The sequence below is a fragment of the Ceratosolen solmsi genome, unplaced genomic scaffold (genome assembly GCF_000503995.2).
Source record: "Ceratosolen solmsi marchali unplaced genomic scaffold, CerSol_1.0 scaffold70, whole genome shotgun sequence".
Lineage (NCBI taxonomy): Eukaryota > Metazoa > Arthropoda > Insecta > Hymenoptera > Agaonidae > Ceratosolen > Ceratosolen solmsi.
In genome coordinates this window covers 420,476-442,603 of record NW_011948448.1, presented here as the reverse complement: position 1 = coordinate 442,603, position 22,128 = coordinate 420,476, and the positions used below count along the sequence as shown (strand labels likewise).

Sequence of the window (22,128 nt, the reverse complement as noted above, 5' to 3'; positions counted from 1 at the left end):
ATTGTAAAATTGAAAAATTAAAATCAAACGTTTAGTTCTAAATGTGCAAATGCTAATGCAATGATTATAAAAAATGAATTAGTAATAATAGTATGTACAATTGAAATTAATGGGATCGTGAAAAAGCCCAATTGGCTTTATACATTTAGTTTAATATGTTTATTATTTTTTTAAAATGTCGTAGGTGACAATTCTTGGCAAGAAGATAAAGTTGATATTGACGCACATGTGTCTACACAATTTGTTTATAATGGCAATCATTCGTTGAGTATTGATTTACAGCGAAAACGATTGCCAATATATAAATTAAGAAATCATATTATTTATTCGCTAGAGAAATATCAAACACTAGTTCTAGTCGGAGAAACTGGATGTGGAAAAAGTACACAAATACCTCAGGTAAAGAATATTTATCGCAAGTAGAATCGTGTTTTCTATGTTTTCTATTTATATTAACGTCGTTGAATAAGTTAATATAAATAAAGATAAGGAAAGAAAATGATATACATTCATTTTTTTTTCATATATTTTTTGTTTAATAAAATCATCAAGTAAATCGTATTTCATTAATTTTGTAAAAAAAAATAGATTAAAAGGATAAATTATAACAATAAAAAGTCAGTGACGAATAATCTTGGAAAGTATTTTAAAACGCTCTTTAGGATTGTAATAAATCTATTAAAATTTCATATATTTGGCACTATTAATATATGCATACATACATAAATACATGCATATATAGAATATAATAAATGATTGCGCTAGAAATAAAGTCAAATATTTTTATGAGTAAAGGTGCGTAGCGTAACTATAGTTTAAATGAAATTACATCCGCTTAATGAGTCGTTGCTTTGTAGTCGCGGTAAACAAATTACAATTCTTACACTAGATTTCTAAAAGTTTTAATCAAATTTTTTAATAAAAAACAATTGCTATTGTTTTACCATATCTGCTATATAAATTAGTAGTCTAGAAAGAAATTATAGCGCACTTTATTAAATACATGATTGATCTTTTTCATTAAACTCATATTAATCACATAATGAAACTTATTTATCATAATATTTGTAATAGTTATCATAATCTTAAAAAATATTAAAATTTTTATATCATTTGAGAATAATGTACATAAAAAGTTTGAAGAATGAGATTCAAATTTTTGGTTATTAAGATTTGAAACGTTATTCATCAAATAATACACCAATAATACATCTTCCTTTATTTATTTTATGCGCACAATTGAGGGAAACAGTTGAAAAGAACAAAACAAAAAAAAAAAAAAGAAAAGAAAAAAAAAAGAAAAAAAAAAGAAATAATATTACATCCTATGTATGAAGGAGTTTTAATTACGTATCGGATTTTGAGAAGTAATGATCTTATGACCTAATACATAATATAATAAATAATAAGAATAAATTCTATTCAAGTTGATAGGGCGGGCAGCATTGTATATTTGATAGGAGCGTCCTTATTGTGGGAAAAATGCACCGAGCGAATGCGCAATGTCGGTACCGATTCAAAGGAGCACACTTGCTTACGTGTCCGTAATGCACGCGCAATAAGCCTGTGTATGCGCGTGCGTGCGTGCGTGCGTGCATGTGTGTGGCTGCGCGAAAGCGGGAATAGAGGGAGAAATCGTAAACTTTCAAAAGCCCGAGCCTAATCGTCTATACTTTAGTTGGCGATCGTCCGTCGCGCTAAATGCATCTTAAATGTATGATGTTTGCGCATATGTAACATAAATATCTTCGAGTTCACGCACAAGATATGTTAATGATGTTTTTGCAAATGACAATGCCGAGAGCGATAAGTGTCCGAATGAATTAAGAGAAAAATTTAAAGATGAAAGAGCAACCATGAAAACAGATATAATAAAAGTACTGACGCTGACTTTCTACTTAAAGTTGGAGTTAATTAAAGTGAATATCACGTGATTCGAGCCCTTATGATCTTTTTATTTCATGTAAGCTACGGAGAAAGGAACTTGGGAATGTGATATCAATGTGATCAGATCTACGCTTCGTTTTAAGCTGGTAGCACTCGACTGGAAAGAAATTAGTTTGTACGTTTATTTATGTTTATTGTGAAAATGTTCGATTAGAAGTTTCATATGGAAAATTGAAGAAAATTGATCACAAGAAGGAAGATTTATGCACGGTTATGTGTTTAAATGCGTGTGCAAATGAACGTGTATTTACGATGTGCATATGTATAAACATCCATATTCGTTTTTGTTTCGGTTCGTGTATGGTGCAGGAAATCTAAAAAAAAATTTTTCAAAATTATCATCTGCCCATTCAACATTACGTTCGTCTCTTTCGCGTTAAATGATTTTCTTGTTGCGTATCCTAATCGCGATGATAATAGAAGCAAAGGATAGTAGGATAGGATACACGATACATGTTCCACTGACATTGCGATATATTTTAATGTTTATGAACGAAGGAAGTAATTGATATTAATAAATGGTTGCTAATAATAAAGCAAATAAAGTATTATGAAAAATAAGCACAAGTGCAATTAAATCTTTTAATTGTCTTAATACATAAAAGAAAAGAAAAACAAACAAAAAAAAAAAAAGAAGAAAACTAGAGATCTGAAAAAATAAATAATATCCGACAACATTATTTAATTAAATATTTGTATTTAAATAAATGAAGTAATTGAGCGGCAATTGGTTAAGTAAAGTAAAATGTTGTTTCCACCACAATCAACCAGATTCTTATTCTTAATAATAGCGGCAATAAGCTGTTATTTTCTTTTTATGGATTATATACTCTACAACCGTATGCAGAATTATTCGATTAAGCCAGTGAAAAACGAGAAAAATTACATAAGCAAAGTTCCTTGTGACGTTGATCCATTTTGTGTTGTTACGATAAAGGCATTAATGTTAGACTATCCGAATTTGTATATTTTGAGTCCTTTAGCGTCGGTGATTGATCATATTTTGGGTATAAGCAGCACTTGGTCATGGATAACTCCAAATATGATAAGCGCATTTCACGTGCTGATAGCATTATTGGCTGGGCATTGTGTTGCTAGTAATTCCTTGTCAGATCGACGACTCGGTGTGATTTTGTTTGAGTTTCGCACTTGGTTGGATGATTTGGATGGACACGTAGCCAGGAGAAGGAAGCATATAATTGGAGAGCATTCGGATGTTGGCTCAGCCGGTTATTGGATCGATGGTCTATGCGACGCTTTGGGCTGCGTAGCTCTTATGACTGGAATTTTTTTTTTCCTCAAAAGAAATCCGCCACGCAGAGGCTATGAAAAGCTGCGAAGAATCTATCCTTGTATAGAGAGTCAAGATGCTAATACCGAAATTATTTATAAGAGGCTTCGCTTTCGGGCTTTGATAAGGAACATTCTGTTGCTAACTGGACATCTTATGATCACGTCAATCGGATGGAATAGGTATATCGCATTATATCAGGATCTGTTGGAGACTAATGACAATTCCTTGGCTATTACAATGAGCGAGCTTTATGCGAGACAAAGTGAAATTATGAGATCTGGATTCTTTTGGATAGTCACCGTTACCTGGAGACTAATCAACTTTCACACTGCGCTAGATTATTTACTGATGGCTATATTTTTCGATCGATTGTGGGATTACATGAAAATATTAAGATGGTTTGGCTACATTATACCTCTTATAGTCGTTTATTTAACAGAGTTTCATTTCCTTGAGTCTTACGCATATATATTAAGGGGCTCATCTGGATTTGCTAAATGGCCGTCAACGTCGATACAAAACGGCACCACATTATTTAACATATAAAAGTATCACGATGGCAAAAGAAAATTTTATTACTACTTGTTATGTATGATATGACAACCATCCTCCTGAACAAAATTCTTGATATTTTTTCTATTTTTGTACTGCATTGATTATAGATTGTTGATGATATTGTTATATCGTATATCGGAAGCGAAATTTTATTATCACATTTTGTAATATTTATTAGATGCTTAAAAAGAAAATTATTTTTTCACATTATAATTAGTAAATTTAAAAGGGCTGTGAAAATTAGGTTTTAACAACCAGATATTTTATTAATAATTTCATAAAAGTGATAAGATAATTAAAAACGTATAGATAAAATATTTTTTAAATTGTAACACTTTTGGATTTCAATGATATAAGCTTCATTATTATATTATATTATTAGAATCATTATATGTGTATTTAATAAAGAAATAATTTACCTTCAAGTTTAAATATAAAGTCTTCATTTCAAGTTAATCATTATCATTATTATTATTATTTTATAGAAACATCATCGAAAGTTAAAAATTTACAAAAGAACTATTGTTTAATTAGTACAAATACTTTAATAAAAAAAAAAAAAAAAAAAAAAAAAAAAAAAAAAAGTAGAAAAGAATAATATTTGAAGTCTAAAAAATGATGATAATTTAAATTTATTTAACTTCATTGATTAAACATCAAAATGAAATCGTAGTCAACTATTTTTATGGAAATATTAAATTATAAAAATATAGATAAATCACATAATACAAAAATATAAAAATGTTAATTTTCGCTTTATTATAAAAATTATAATGTATTTACTTATGCGCTTTTAGTAAAATATTAATAAAATAAATTATTTTACTACGTGTTTACTTATTTTAATAAAAAGATAAAATTCTGTAAAGTACGACTTAAATTTTTAAAAAAGTTTAATATATAGGATTTTTATACGTATAATATTATATCTATAGAAAAAAAAGTTTAATTGTCTGAATCGTGTCATTTTAAATTTAATTCATTCAATACATAGTTCATAAAATTGATGCAAGTATGGCTGAACAACAGCTATGTTAAAAAATAATACAAAAATATAAAAATTATAATTTTATATATAGTATGATACATAAATAAAAATCAATAGAGTATATTACTCATATGATAAGAAATAAACATTCAAGTTGAGAAAATTCTGCCTTCTACGTGTGATTTTATAATGTTAATTATCTATTCTTTCAAATAAGCTTTCATTTTGTAAATAAATTTAATTTAAACATATGCATACACACTTCATCAGAATGTAATGGGCCTGACGTAATCACTCTATTTCGGATAGTTAGAATATAAATAGAATATATGTATGATATTTGAGTGTGCGCGTGAGTGTGTGCACGTGTTTACGTATGTGTGTGCAAAATATATAATATACGCGCGTGTGTATATGTATGTATATATATATATATATATATATATCGTTATATACATAGTTAAATGAACAAACAAAATACATTTTATACTGTTATCAACATTGACAAAATAAAAAGAAATTGTTAATTAATTTCTCCGTGCTATATTTCTTCCTTAAAAAACAACAATAGCACAAATAATGTTCTACGTGCATGTAATATTATATTCAATCTTTAAATGCAGAAATAGAATATTGCGCCATTGTTAACAATGTCTTAATTAGTCTAAGAATATTTCATTTTATTTTCATTTATACAAATTATTTTGTAATTTTAAATGAATTTGTGTATTACATGTCCGATTAAAAATAAATATTTTTTTAGAATGATATTAAACATTTCAAAAAGTGTAGATATCAATAATTGCTAAAAATAAAATTTATATGAATAAATCATTTATTATTATTTGATTTTTTCAACTAACTGTTACATTACTATATACTAAATGTTACATATATATACAATAAATGCAATTCTAATCGACAGTTTTATGGAATATTGTTAATAACTTTTAGAAAATCATAGAAATTTATTTTATATCGATAAATAATTTTGAATTTCTTGTATGGAATACTTTATATTCATACTGACTTTAATTTTATATAAAATTTTCATACAACGAAAACACTAAAAATAACTACATAATATTATATTGAACATTTTCTATTTAATTATAATTTTGAAAAATTTTAATTATCGTACTATTTTATCCAATTGCATAATTACATTGACTGTATATTAATAATATTTATTAATAATTGTTTGCAATTTTAAAAGTAATAGTTATTAAAGTATATTGTAATGAAAAATTTGTTATATATTTTAGAAAAGATTAAATATTAAAAAATTATTAATAATTACAACAACAACAACAACAACAACAACAAGTTTGGTGATATAATTTCTCTGGTTTGTAAAGCGTATTTTAAAAGTGTAATATTACCTGCGCAGTAGAACACGATGCAGTGATAAAGAGTTGAAATAAATGTCGAAAATGAGAAAGATATCTTTATTTACATTATTTATAATTAAATTGAGAATATAATGTACAACCAATTAAATATATATAAGAATCTAAAATTACTTAATTTACCAAATAAACTTAAATGTTTCAACAATTTTAGTTTTTCTTTTATTACAGATTACAGACTCCTCTTAAACGTAAACATTTTGTGTGTGTGTGTGTGTGTGTGTGTGTGTGTGTGTGTGTGTATTTTTTTTCCAATGCATTAATAATAGTAATTTCAACATTGTAAATATAATTTTGATATTTATTTATCTAAGTAAATTTATATTAAACAACTACTTAATATTGGCAAAGAATTTTTAACGAATGACTTAATATTTACATGACTGTCAGACAAAAGTCTTTTCATAGATGTTTATTAGTTTAATACTATGATGAAATTTAATATAATGAATTTCAGAATAAATAAAAAATGTGAAAAGATAATTATCTGTGTAAGACGTACTTATTGATAAGGCTGCCGTATAGATTAGAAATACACGTAGAAATATAGCGTTTAATATAATAATTAAAATTGACATTCTTAGAATTCCGATTACCGTGGAAGTATTCGTTCTCACAAGATGAGGAAAATTTTGAGTCAACTCGTTTCCAATTCTTCAGCGATATTTTGCTGCAATTTAACGAATTCTCGTAAAACAGTTATAAATGAGAATCATCTATACAAATTCTTTAGATAAAATTTGCTAGATAAAAATTCTATAGTTCGAGCTTAAATCATACTATAATCAGTGATTTTAATTTTTGATAAATATGTTAGTCATTAATATTATTTGATTTCTCTAATTTCATTTATTTATGAAATCACTAATTTTTATTATTATTAGCTTTAATTATTAGAACACACAAGAAATTTGTAAACAATTATTTTGAACCTATACCAAAGCACATCTTTTATTATTCATTACGGTACTACTGACATTGCAAAGCGTATCATAGCGTATTTATTAATATATACATTTCAAACTAACGGAGATGTATGAAAAAAAAATTTAATTCTATTGACTACAACATATACTTCTACTAGGACTTTTTATATGTTAAAAAAGAAAAAGAAAAGACATTACAGAAGTGAAATAATATGTATAGCGTTTCAACAATTTACACGTAATTCAGGATTCTTGTTAAATATGTCTTTTTGGAAGCACTCGAATATCTTAAATATCTTCAGATAAAACTAACTAGAGTATCAATTCGATTAAAAAAAAAAAAAAAAAAAAAAAAATAATAATTAAAAAGTAAAAATTTTTACAAAATTTTGCCGTCCCTATCGATTGGTTTGTTAGCTATTAATAGCTTTACGACAAAATTATAATAATATTACCGATTGAAATTTTCAGTATATTTTGTTTAAATATTATAAAAACAACTTGAAAGCGAGAACATTTCTGAATAAATACAAAAAGGAGTTGGTAAAGAAGTCCCGTATCCAGTATTTTAGTAGTAATAAACGAATGTGCACTGATTGTTATGACTAGTTTAAAAAAAAAAAAAAAAAAAAAAAAAAAAAGAAAGAAAGAAATGTTATAAATATGAGAAGTTAAATGATAGTTTAAATAATGATTTCAATGCTGAAACATTGATTATTAATATTAATAATAACAAGGTCAATTATAACTAGAATTGTAATTAATATTGTCAATAGCAGCAATAGTTATAAAATATAATTACAAATAATTGTAATAGTAGAGTCTAAATATATATTGATTATTTGTAATCTGTCATACGAAAATATAAAATTGACTTCAGCCTAAGGCAGTGAAGAAAGTTGTTATGCCGTTTACGCTTGCAATGTGTAAATATGTAATGAAATGGCGGTTATTGTACTCAATGATGATAAAAAGCTTAAAAATGTCAGGAAAGGTAGAAAGACAGAAACGAATACTCGGAACATATTCTTATAGTTTATGAGTGGGAAAATATATGTAAAGAAGCATGAAACTTAACGATACGAGGTAGAATGATTGTAGAACTGTTAGTAAAACGAACAGTGTGTGTGATATATGATGAAAAATGGTAAAGTATAATTATCGAATTATCATTATAATTATGAAATTTCATTGTGAGTCTTATATTCATTGCCTTATATACATATATACATAACTTCAACATTTCTCGATAAATAGGTTAAAATAGTAAAAAAAAAAAAATGGCTAACTCAAAGAGATCGTACATAAAAGCAATGAAATACATTATTTATGTTTAGAAGATTGACAGGTTAATGTAGTTTAGAGATACGAGATATGTTCTACCTCTTAATATCGTTAAAAAATTCCAAATGTGAAGTGAAGCATATGTTCTCCACATAATTTCTTTCAAATTGCTCATAAATCTTTAAGTCGGAAATACAATTCTAGGATATTAGCGATAAAATAAATATAACGAAAAAACTATGCAGTTTAAATAAATGATTAATTCTTAAATGTCTTAATAATTTTATATATAAAAATGTTTAAAATTTTATACCGTACTATATAGACATATATATATATATATATATATATATATACATATATTTGTTGTTGTTGATATTAATATTTTTGCCAAGAATGAAGGCGGAATAAATGAGACAAAATGCATCAATATTCAGATAAATACAGTTTAGATTTCCGCTTTGATAATAATATTGTTGAAAGATAAATAATCACTCTGCGCTGCTGACGTCGTTCAACACGTTGATAATAATAAGGGAGGGTTAACAATTAGAAAAAGAGAAGGATAAACATTTAAGTAAGTTACAAAAAAGTTGGACGAAAATGTAGGACAGAAGTGCTTCGTGTTTGAGATTGCAGTGAAATTGTTTTAAACGCTTCTCGACTTCGAGTTATTCTTTCCAATGTCTGCTCGGCCGTGATTATTTGCTTCCATTGAAATGGGGCAATAAAGCGTGGCCTAAAAGTATCGACGTCGACGATCCGCACAGACATTAAATTCGAGATGATCGCCTGTGTCTCGACAACATTAGAATAAGAAAAATGTTAAAATGAAACGTCATCGACATCTTATACAACATCATCTGTTCAATCGCTTCAACTGAATACCGTTACTGTCACCAATACTACACTTAAATTTATTACACATTAGAAAATATATTGTTGAATAAAGGAGAATTGTTGATGAAGTTCGTCTTTCATTTTTTTTCTGCAATTTTTTTTAATGAACTTACTTGCAAATTAACTCGTAGATCATGAAGTCTCATATATATTCTCAACAATAGTAACCTTATAATTAGATAAATATTTATACTTCTTCTTTAAAATAAAGTGTGCTAATGTTTATTATTTATTTATTTACTTCATTCATTATTAAATATTAGCAGTTGAAATTTTAATTACAATTTTATATTTTTCAAATCTTAACAAATTTCTTTACATATAATGATTAAATATTGTGATATATCACAAAAATTGCATAGCTCGTGGAAAGGTGCTTACATTAAAATTATTCAAAATCATAATTTCTTTACTAAAAATAAACAATGCAGTCACGTGGTACTTGACACGATATATACCTCCCCCCTCCCAACCGCCAACCCCCACCCCCACCCTCACATATACGCACAATGCACTCGAGAGCAACGAGGTTAATTAGCGATTGGAGTTCATGTCCTTATAATTTAAGAGCACGAATTTTTTATATACAAATTAATAATAATAAATATTTCATAATTGATTTCTTAACGTAATACTGATTTTAGAACAAAGAAAAAAAAAATTACCAAGAGAATTGGCCAAGTTTTAATAATATCCATATTTAATGTCATATTTTTGTATTGGAATAGAAAAAAAGATATTGTCATAAGCCTCTTACCACGGAGCAAAAGTAATTTATTATAAGTTGAAAGAAATTTCTTCCAAATATAATTGTATTTTAAACTGCATGTCGATCAATGCGAATGTACGTAGCAAACTTATGGCTACGAATTGTTTGTATTTCCTTAAAATTCAAGGGGGTCCCGTAAAACTTACAGTATTAAAATAGTTTTATTGTATGATTTAATGATTCTTTCATAATTTGAATTGTAAAATGTGTAATTATAATTTACAATACTTCGGAATGAACATCTAAATGTTTATCTTATTTCATTTACGGCATTTAAAAGATATTGTAATAAACATATATATATATATACAGGAAGTAACATGACTTTCAAAAATTTTAACCCCTTCTAAATTTTTAGTAGAGCTATAAATAATATTTGAAATAAGCGTTGGGAATTTTAGTTAATTAATGCAGACATTTGTAAAATCATGCACAGATAAGAAAATTGTATCTATATAAACAATAAAATAATACATATATTCTAATAATAATATATTAATTACATGGATAAATAATGATAAGATACATTGATGAATGATGACATAATACGTTGACATTATATTGAATAATGATATAATTGAATGTGTATGTAACAAAAATAATACAAATGTATATAAGTTTTTATGCAGTGTTAATTATTGTCAGTTATGTAGGCGGATTTTAATTATTACACTTTTAAACTCATATGATATCAATATAACTTTAATAAAATCACACAATAAATAGAAAAAATAGAAAAAAATAAATAAATTAAAATAAAAAGAGATGAACGAAATCGTATTTACTATTATCGATTAAAAATAATAAAATTAGATCACGAAAAGAAATAAAAATTTCTAAACATACAAGCTATCGAATAAGGAATAATGGAATAACTGAGAAATTTAAACTAATGTAGCTAATGCTAATTCATGAATTAACTATCTAAAAATCAAAGAAGAAATATGAAAAATTATTACAATCCTTTAAATAGTAATAATAATAACAGCAATGCTAATTATTTTTTTTTCACCGTTTTTAATACGAATTTTTTATTGAAAAATTGACATAATCGATTGAAAGAAATAGTAGATTATTTATATTTTTGTATGACCATTTGTATGATGCGGTTGGGCATACGATGTACCTATTCATATACTCAAAGTAATAATATGACGTGACGAGGTCTAGTGTGACTAGTACTAGATCGCTCGGTACTAAGAATAAATACTACAATCGAAGTAAAAATGAGAAGAGATGAAAATTGCTTTCGACATCAATTGGAGTCTTGAATGAAGCGTAATGTACATAAATTAATCTGCCTAGCCAAAAATAAAATATGTAACATTATAAATAGACGAAGAATATATAATTACGCGTACATATATAGCCAAATATACAGGTATATACTTGTCGTTTATTTTAGTTGTTATATTAATAGCTTAATTATAAATATTAAAATTAAAAATGTTATTCATAGAGTAGTTGAGAATCAATTGTATTATTATTTTTTAACAGCATTTTTTTTTCTTCTTTTAATTATACCATAGACAATTTAATTGATTTGAATTCATTTCTCGCTGACTTAAATTTTAATAAAATTTAAAAACAAAAATTTTGTCTCTTTGAAATTATTTGGAAATAATGTTACTATGATAAAGTGGAATACTATGTACTGTAAATGTAAAAAAAAAAACAAAAACAAAAAAAAACAAAAATTTTGAAAGTTCAAATGTATCGATGTCTAGAAGTAAAGTGTATTCCAATTTTTTAATATTTAATACAAATTTCATACCATATTTAATGATCTCACATAAAACCATCGACAATGTATGTAACAGATATAAGATATTTATATTGATAAAACTCGAAAATAAACTTGTTTATCTATAAGCTACAATAAACCTATTAATTTTAAAAGAATGCTTTATTTTTATATACAACAAAGATATTTATAAAAGTGCATAAAAGTTAATAATGAAAATGCATCTGAGATTCTGTTGGATTTTTATCAGAGAAAAGGAAGACCAATTATTGAAACAATAAGTGAATCCGTCAAAGTTTCTATGTTCTTTTCTATACTTTAAGTAATTTATTATTAATGAATAAAGTTTTATAGTACAAAAATAAAAGAAACATTCAAAATTTAATATTATTGTTAGATATATATATATGTGTGTGTGTGTGTGTGTGTGTGTGTGTGTGTGTGTGTGTGTGTGTGTGTGTGTGTGTGTGTTGCTATTAAAAGGCAAAGTAGGTAAAAGAATTTTTTGAAGAAAATTAATTTGAAAATATTATATTTTCTCCACGCAACATCAATCGTTATTTAATTATACATAAAATAATTAGATTTCAGATGTTTTCAATGATTTATTATGAAATGTATTAAATATTTTAATACATACTTTAAAATAGTGTAAACCAAAATTTTCTTTGAATTTCTACATTAGAATTTACTTATTCCATTTCACTATTTGAATAAATTCGATGATATTTCTCCACAACGTTTATCATACAGATAGAGAAAAAAATCGTTTCGTTTTATTTTAACATCGTGTAACCCGTAAGCATAAATGAATAGTAAATTTACTTAGCTGTATGCACGAGATACCTAAATGTGTTGGCACGGATTTTTTATTTTGCAGTCTTATCACATTTGTTTTAAATATTTATATGTTACATATTCTAGAAATATTCACTGTTTTTTCCTTTTTTTTTTTTACTGTAATTATATATCTATCTTTTTTCTCTCTAATTGGCGTAATTAACATTAACTAGAATTCTGTTACTTTTCATATTATTTTCAAATCAATATATAATAATACTATATTAAAATTTATATACGTACGGTTATTTTGATGTGTGTGTGTGTGTGTGTGCGTGCGTGCGTGTGTGTGTGTGTGTGTGTGTGTGTGTGTGTGTGTGTGTGTGTCAAAGAAACTTATATTACTAATTGTGAATCAATTGTTTTTAGTTTAAGTTTTTAAAAAATATTTCTAATCAAAAGATGGGCATTCGTTATAATCTAAAATAATAACTATGCATATGTGTCGACACGATAAAACTTTGCAATTTTTCTTTCAATTCATTGTTTTCTTTTTGTATTATGCTGGTCATTATTATTTTAATTTCCTGTAGATTCATTATAGCAGCTGTCGTAGAGGTTACGCGGTTCAAGTCTAAATGAATTTAAGTACGAATCTTATTGTCCTCAATAGGATTTGTAATTTTAACTCGTTTTTATTTAATGTTATTAAATTAAATTTAAAATCATTATATAAAACAAATAATAACTTCACTATTTCTTTTATTGTTTTGAGAAAAAATTAAATTAATTATTTTAGGGATAATTATGAATTTACAATATTGTATGTGAAATAAATGATATTAGAAATTTAATAAAAGTTTATTATATTAAATACAGTATTTTTTACGTTATTTAATACATTGACTTATTGAACTGTAAATATATATATATATATATATATATATTCAAATATAAATATTGAGATTTGAAAATAAGGAATAGCTAATTTACATTTAAATTAAAATTATAATTAAACTATAGGTAGATTAAAAAATGTGTAGTGATCTACTTATGTTTTTCAGATAAATAATAGATATTTATCTTGATAAAATATTGGAACATTTTAGCCTCTACAAGGTATTTTAAATGATAGAATTTTAATTTCCATCTCTCTCTAAAGAAAAAATCTTCAAAATACTACTAAATTTAATATATACTTATCTTCTTTTCATTCTAGGCTGTAATATAAATTTATATTTTATTTACAATTATTAACGTGTAAAGACACATTAAGCCTACATCTGTTATATTTGAATATGTGCATAAACAAAAAGCTACAGAACTTTTGAAAAAGATAAAAAATATTATTCATCACAAGATAATTGTTGTAAAACAAAAATTCAATAGTGGCGAAATAATTTTTTATACTGTTATAATTACGATTTAATTATTATAAATACGTAACAATAAACTTTTTACATTTTTATAAAAATACACTCACAGTTAATTGAATATTGCATAATGTTTATATGCACAATTCCTTGTTTTTAGAATGACAGATATTTCACGGTGACTTATATTTACTATATTATGCTTACTATAAGAACTATAAAAATTTCAAATTATGCTATAAAATGACAAAAATGATAATACATATTAATTTTTCCAAGAATTGAATTATTGCCAAGTTAAATTGAGTATTATAAATATTGTCGTCAACAGTTTTACATAATTATATTACTTTAATCTGTTTTATCGTCTTCTTTTAATATTCGTGATTATTAATATTTGCATTAGTATCAAAATGCAGTGTTAATTTAGATTTAAGTTAACAATTTTACGTACTGATTACATGAAATTAATGTTAGGATTATCAGTAAATAATGGACATTAAATTATTGTAACAATGGTATTTATTTTTCACGGAAATTTGGATTAGCGAGTTTTGAATTTCCTTGAAGAAAATATCAATCATCACATACGTTCTAATAATAAAATATGCGCAAAATGCAAGCTTTACAAAATTATATAAAAGAAGAAACAGAGGAAGCATTAGTGAATTTTAAATGCACGATTTCAAGTTCTTTGATATATTTATCGTAATGAAATAATTCATGAAAAGTACGTTGTTGGACGGCTTAGCAATCAAGTTTTTCATTATTACAATTTTATATTTTAACAAAACAAATGAAATATTTGTAAGTATACAGAATTAGAAGAGAACTGTAAGAGATAAAACAAACTATAGATAAAGATTTATAAACCATCAATAAATAGAAAAAACAATTGCATTACTTGGCAAAAAATTCAAGTAAAATATAATTATAACATTAATAACGGCGAGCCAATAATTTCTAAATAAATCTATTGTCATTTTAGATTTGTAAAGTTGGTATAATGTAAAAATTATGAGTATATCGTACATGGAAAGAAATTGATATATATATATATATATATACGTTAGTTTAGTATTAAATATTTGTATTATTAGTATTCAGTGTCTGCTATTTTGAGAAATAAAAAAATAAATAAATACATATATATATATATATATAAGAATACTATATATTAATGTGAATTGATTATTCTAAAAATAAAAATACAAGCTTTGCGATTTATTACAAGAATGGTGATTCCGATGAAGAATTGAGGTCGTAGGTTAACATAGAAATCAAAACTATCCATCTTCTCTTATTCAAGGTGACATTGAAAATTATTTTATTCTTAAGATGAACGTTTTAAAGCATAGTACGTTTAACTAGGAATTTATTGTGGTAAATGAAGAATTTTAATGAATGTTTTTATTCAACTGTGTCAAATATTTCGATATATTGTTGATATATTGATATATTGATATGTTATAACCGTTGCTGTCGTATAGATATCTTATTAGCACATATTATACTGCAATTTAATTAAATGAAATTTATATCAGAAGGGGAAATTATTTGAATCGTCGTTTTTTTTTTTTTTTTTTTAAATCTATTCAATATTTAAACAGAATTATTATTTTTTTTTATTTTTTTTATTTTTAGATTTTTCAATTTGATTAATATTTATCTTTATTTCACCACAATTTGAATTTCATTCACTTTAATTTATATTGCACATATTTGGACAATGTATGGGAAATTTCTTAATATAAAAAGTTAACTTTAATTTACGTTTATCCAATATATTAATATAAAAATAAAAATAATCTAACTATATTATGTACATCTGTTACACATACTATGTGAGCATATTTTAAATCGATTTATTAAATTAATTATATTGCAATTATGAATAAAATTCATTCAATGATGATTTGTATGATTTGATAAAAATACATACGTACCAATTTAATGTATAAATAAAAATTTATTTTTCAGTTTATTTTTAAATAATAAGAAAAATGTAGTTAATTTTTTTTTAATAAAATACCTAATTTATAACTTTGAAATAGTCTTTTAAGATAAACTTTTTATATAAAAGACTTTCTACTTGGTTAAAATTCTTTATTTTTACTAAAATATAATAATATTATGTTTTACCCAATGAAATACTCCAAACACATTCAAGAATAGATTTAGTACTTAGAAATTTAAGTATTTCTAAAAAATACTGGAAATACTGGACTATATAGATAAGTATTTATTAATAATAATATAATATCGTAATTATATAATATAATAATAATAAAAAAGTATAGGAGATTATAATGTTATTGTTATATCGTAGTTAATACTGAATAATTAACATTAAAAATCTAAAATATTAGTAAATTGAACATTACGTTTATATGATACTTTCGTTGTATTTAAAATTGTTAAGAAAAATGAAAATTAATAATGAAAATAAAAAATTATTTTTTGGAAGAATTATAAATATAGTAAATTTGTCGCTGTCTTTTCATATTTGCTAGTTTATATTTATCTGGATTTTGCAATTCAATATTAATGTCAGCATATTATATTACATAATGAAGAGTTAAAACTTATTTTCAAAAGAATCGCAAATATTTATGTAAAGTTATAAACATTTTGCTTACTTTTGCTATTATAATTTTAATTAAAATAAAATATTATAATAATTTGTAAAATATTTTAAAACAAATTCACAAACATTCGATAAGCGGTTACAAAATGAAGGAAAATGTATTCAAAGCATCGCATTTATATTAGTAAATATGATTTACAAATTATATAAACATATGTTTTTTTAAATTAACTTATATATATATATATATATATATATATATATATATATATTAATTATCTCAATATAATATAAATTTCTTTTAGCTTACAAATATAAGAGTTATACGGAACTATATTACAATAATTTTACTCCCAATTATATATTTATCTTTATAGATAGAAAGTTTTTTTTAACAAGAACTTATAATATTATCCAAATAAATATTAAGTAAAATTTTATTCATAATTAATAATATTAAAAGTCTAAAATGACCTATCAAACTGTGAATATTTTTAATAAACTTGATCATAAATCCCATATCATTTTTAACATTTTTCTATTATCAGTTGGAATTTAATTGAACAAAGTCAATTCAAACAAGTCATTGGAATGTGTATAAACAATTTCTTTTATTCTATGCGTTATTTCTTACTCTTACAGAATTATATTAAATACTAATTGATTAATTGTTTATGCGTACATATATGCCAAACTCTGAATATATGAAGAGAGAAAAATAGTTGATAAGCACATTAATTTATAATCTAATTTCAAATTTCATAAAGTTTTTAAAAAAATTCTGCAAACATAAATGTATTTGTCATTGATGATTTCATTCATACAATAATTAACCGTTTTTTTTTATAGTCAAAATAATCAATTTCTAAAATTTAAATGAAACTATTGTAATTAAAACTAAGTAAATTCAAAAATTCGCAAGCAACTGTAATATCATATTCTGTTAAGCTTCTGCAATATATGAAAGATGAAAATGTACATTTTAAAATAATTTTTAAAATTCGTTTCTTAATCTGTATAAAAATAGTGTCGTTTACTTTAAAGACTAAAATTACTTTCTTAGTCCTAAAAAATTGCAATAATAAATAAAAATTTAAATAATATTTATTTTTATGTGATGATAAAGTTTTATGCTCTCATTGTGTTAAGACAGGATTATTGAGAAAATTTAACACAAATATTCACTGCATATTATTCAACCTCTTATGTGTATTTAAATGTCGTTAATTATTTCAATTTTCATGTAATATATAATATATTGTCCATCAGCATGAATATTCAGAATAGATTTTATCTTTGCTCGGCTTTCCGAAATTATGTGCATCTTGATTATTCTTTGCCATATGCAGTAACACATTATTATTACTAACGGATTTTCATTAAAGTAATAAATATTTTTTTTTTTTTTTTTTTTTTTTTTTTTTATCGTGACTTCATATAAAATAAAGTATGTGTATAATATGTTTATGAAATTCATATAAAATCGACTTATTCGAGATAATTGGACTTAATTTGCAATCTAAGGATAAAACAGATATATATATATATATATATATATATATATATATATATTTGATTAATTGTTTTTAATTACATTTAGTTAAATGTAGAGATAAAATTGTTAAATATGGAAAGGTTATATATAGACCTTTGTAATAACAATGAATAAAGAAATAACTGTTTGAGTGAAACTTATTCTGTAAATTAATGAAAAGCAAATAGAGTCTAAATAGAGTCTTTTATTTTCAAAAACAATATCTTTCCTTTTTTTCTCAATTGAGTCTTATGAAGTTATTACACGATAAAAAAGACCTTATAAAAAATAAAATAGCGAGCTAGATCAAGTAATCAATCTTAAATTGCAGTATTACAGAAAAGTGTACGTTCACGTGTGTAGGTGTAGTAGTGAGCGAAGCCAATGATGGAGAGAGAATAAGTTAATTATAAAAGCTACCGATGTTCACTTAATGACAATAAAATTTAGCATCGAGTTTCATTGTAAAGAGTAATAAGTTTTCATTTTTCATTTATTGGACGAACTAAATGTACACAACCTGTTGTCAATGTTTTGTAAAATTATCAAACGTTAATCACAATACTTTTTGTAATAAATTTCTGTCACGTGCTCATTGACATATGTAAAATCTGATTGTCCTACGCGTGCTAAATAACCTTAATTATAATTTGCGATATTAAAATAAAATTAATGTAGATCCATTTGTTATTTGTGCAGTTATTTAATAAGAAATCTTTAAAAAAAAGCTTATCGATTTTGTCATTACTCTACCTAAATAGTACATATAGAAAAGGTATTTATTGTCTCGAGTTGGCAATGTAGAATATGAAGAAACTTGTAAAGTCGATAGAAATCTACTTTTACATTAAAAATCACGAGTCAGGTGTGGAATAAAATAATGAGCTTAGAAAAAAGTCATTCAAATATTATTCTTATTACTGTAGTAATTAATAATAGAAAAATCACGATAAAAATTAGCTATAATAATTCGTATTTAATATAATGCAATTTAATATATATATATATTTTTTTTTTTAAATAATAGAACATATTGAAATTTATTCTCATAATAGACACTTATTAAACAATTCTAGCAATTTTTGCAATATATAATTTATATTTCTTTGCGTTTATTAAAGTCTAAATCTATTATAAATTATTAAAGTTATTATACTTATATATATATATTCACTCAATTCTTGTAATGCATTTCAATAATTCTTATCTGTTTTAAAACTATTCTAACAATATATATTTTAATTCTATATAATCCAATATATACTATATCTCTGTGTCATGTAATGATTATTAATTATTTTATATATTATGTGAATATATATATATATATATATATATATATAATGTATATTCTAATATATTTTCAACTGAAAGACGTCACATTTGTTTGCAAATGAAATAGAATGATAATAAATACTTATAATAATATATTAGAATAAAAAGATATTATTTTTTAAATAATATATAATATATGTAAAATATTTGAATAATGTTATATATTATTAAGCGTATACTACTAGTTCGTAAACAATAATAATAGAACGCAGTGCAATATTTATTTTATACAACATTTGTTTCATTACTAATTGAATGTGTAGTGATTCAGTAAATAATGAAAAATTAAGCAACAACAATTTAACTAATAACCACAGCTATTTTTATCTATTGTTTCAATTTTAATCTCACTACTATACGTCGTACAAATAAGCACCAATCGATTTTAATTTACTAGAAGTTCGTTGTTCGTAATTCACTTTTTATTACGTATTTAAAATCTTTGTATTATTTTCTACTCAAAAGAAAATATTAATATTGGTAATTGCAAAATTACATTTTAAAGAAAACTTGATTATCACATGATTTTTTCCGAATACATATTTAATTTAGAAAATACTTTTATACTTTTTACAAATTCTTCGACTGGTGTCTACTTTTGTTGTTAATAGTTAAATTGTTATTTCATTAAACTACAGCAAAATAATATTTAATATAATCAATCGTACAAGTGTATAATTTTTAAGGAACTTTTTCTTAATTTTAAGCAACCAAGATGCTCATTACGAATTTATATTTATATTTGAAATTGAATATTGTATATTTAAAATAATTATTATCATATTTATATTTATAATTGACTTTCTAACCTTCATGATAGTAATCCGGTCAATATGAACAGTGAAGATTAATAAGGTAACAACTACTATTATTAGTGAAATGTGACATTACAATAAAGTTATTTTTATTAATATTAATTCTGTTTTCTAAGTTCACTTAAATACTTTTTTAAAATGAACAATATTATATATTATTAGACTCTGTGACATTGATTTGTATTTATGATATTACGTCGAATGATATGATATTTTCCTAAATAATATCTTATATATAATAATATGAATTTGCATTTTTATTTGCATTATTCATTATATTTAATATAAACACTTCTGAGTATGAGAGATATACTGATATATTTGGCAAAATGTATGTTTTTGAATTTTTTAAATTGAAGGAAAAACTTGTTTTTTTTTTGTTTTAGTATGTATAATCGTACTAGCAAATCGTGATATTCGCATTAGTACGTTTAAATCGATTTTAATTATGTATGTACCGAGATTTTAAATTTTGTCAAAAATTACCGCCTTCCTAGCTTGAAGAAATTTTATTTTCATCTATGGCTCTTCGGTATATTTTTCAGTTTTCAATATTTCTGAAAAATATCCCAAACAAGTGTCGTCAGTGATGATTTCTTTTCCCAATTATGGTGTTATTTACTTACATTAAAGCTCATGTTTAATGTTTGACTTTACAATCTTAATAAGCATTATAATTACTAATAAAATATGCAATTTGATAAACGTATTAACAAATGAAAAAAAAAAAATTATTTTACGCTGCAGTTAAGGAATGATATAATTTTTCATCGGCGAAATGACAACTGATCATGTAATTAAAGTTAATTGAAAATATAACATTTCATAATAATTAATTTACGTTGTTGTTGTTGTTGTTGTTGTTGTTGTTGTTGAATGTCTTAATATTCTATTACGTTATTAAATTCGGGATGTCATTTGAATATCATTTTCGCTATCCAATTTGCTTAATTACAGTATCTTGTGGAGGCTGGATGGGCATCGGACGACAAAATTATCGGCATCACTGAGCCGCGAAGGGTCGCGGCTACATCCTTGGCAAATCGCGTCGCTGACGAGAGGAATTGTATTTTAGGCACCGATGTTGGTTACGCAATACGCTTCGATGACTGCACGGATAACACGACAAAAATCAAGGTACACTTTTTCCAACTTTCAACTTATTATATCTTCGATCTTTCTTCTTTTATACAGAACGTCGAGAATTTGAAAGTAATTTTTAAATTGTTTTCTTACAGTTCGTAGTTTACTTTTTTTTCTCGCTTATTCTAAAATATTTTTATACCTCAATGTTCTCAATAAGGATTCACCGCAATATGTAATATATACATGTATACGTAAATTAAGTATGCATTATGTAAATACATATTTGCTTCTAATTTTCCTTATCAAAATGTACGCAACTTGTGGAAATGTTAGTTGTTTTTTATGAAGTTACCAGATATTCATTTAGTTGAGAAAGAAATATTTTTATATCATAATATTGTAAGATCTTAAACGTAATTGATAAATAATTTTATAATGAATAAAATTTGTTTTTGAAATTTTAGACTGTCTTATGTTATTTTGTCTCCGATCTCTCCGTCATATCGATTTTAATAGCTCTTAGTATTACAAATTTTGTATATTAAAATATTAATGTTATGTAAAATAATTGTTACAGTTTTAATAAACTGAATAAATATGACTGAAATAGATTGAAATAGACTTTCTAAAAATTAGTGTTTATATATTTATAAAAGACTTTCCAGTTGTTTAATATATTAAGAAAAGAAATTAATAGTATTAAAATAAAATACGAGAGTTAGTTTCACGTATATTAAGAATTATATATATATATATATATATATATATATATATATTTTTTTTTTTTTTTTTTTTTTCACTA

The 22,128-nt window shown here is 24.2% G+C and overlaps 2 protein-coding genes across 2 annotated transcripts in view; both read left to right on the top strand.

Moving 5' to 3' along the window:
* The window catches only part of LOC105366346 (probable ATP-dependent RNA helicase DHX35), a 34,401-nt gene that overhangs the window by 430 nt on the left and 11,843 nt on the right, over positions 1 to 22,128 (top strand). Inside the window, exons 2-3 of the mRNA XM_011504761.1 lie at positions 185 to 399; positions 21,198 to 21,377. Of these exons, the coding sequence (XP_011503063.1) occupies positions 185 to 399; positions 21,198 to 21,377 (395 nt within the window). The remainder of the gene's footprint in view (positions 1 to 184; positions 400 to 21,197; positions 21,378 to 22,128) is intronic.
* Positions 2,702 to 3,845, top strand: LOC105366345 (Ceramide phosphoethanolamine synthase). Its single transcript, XM_011504760.1, has one exon. The coding sequence runs from the start codon at positions 2,765 to 2,767 to the stop codon at positions 3,785 to 3,787; it is 1,023 nt and encodes a 340-aa protein (XP_011503062.1). The 5' UTR covers positions 2,702 to 2,764; the 3' UTR covers positions 3,788 to 3,845.

Coding starts and splice junctions, on each gene's coding strand:
- LOC105366345 (XM_011504760.1), top strand. CDS start 2,765: ATGGATTATATACTCTACAACCGTATGCAGAATTATTCGATTAAGCCA.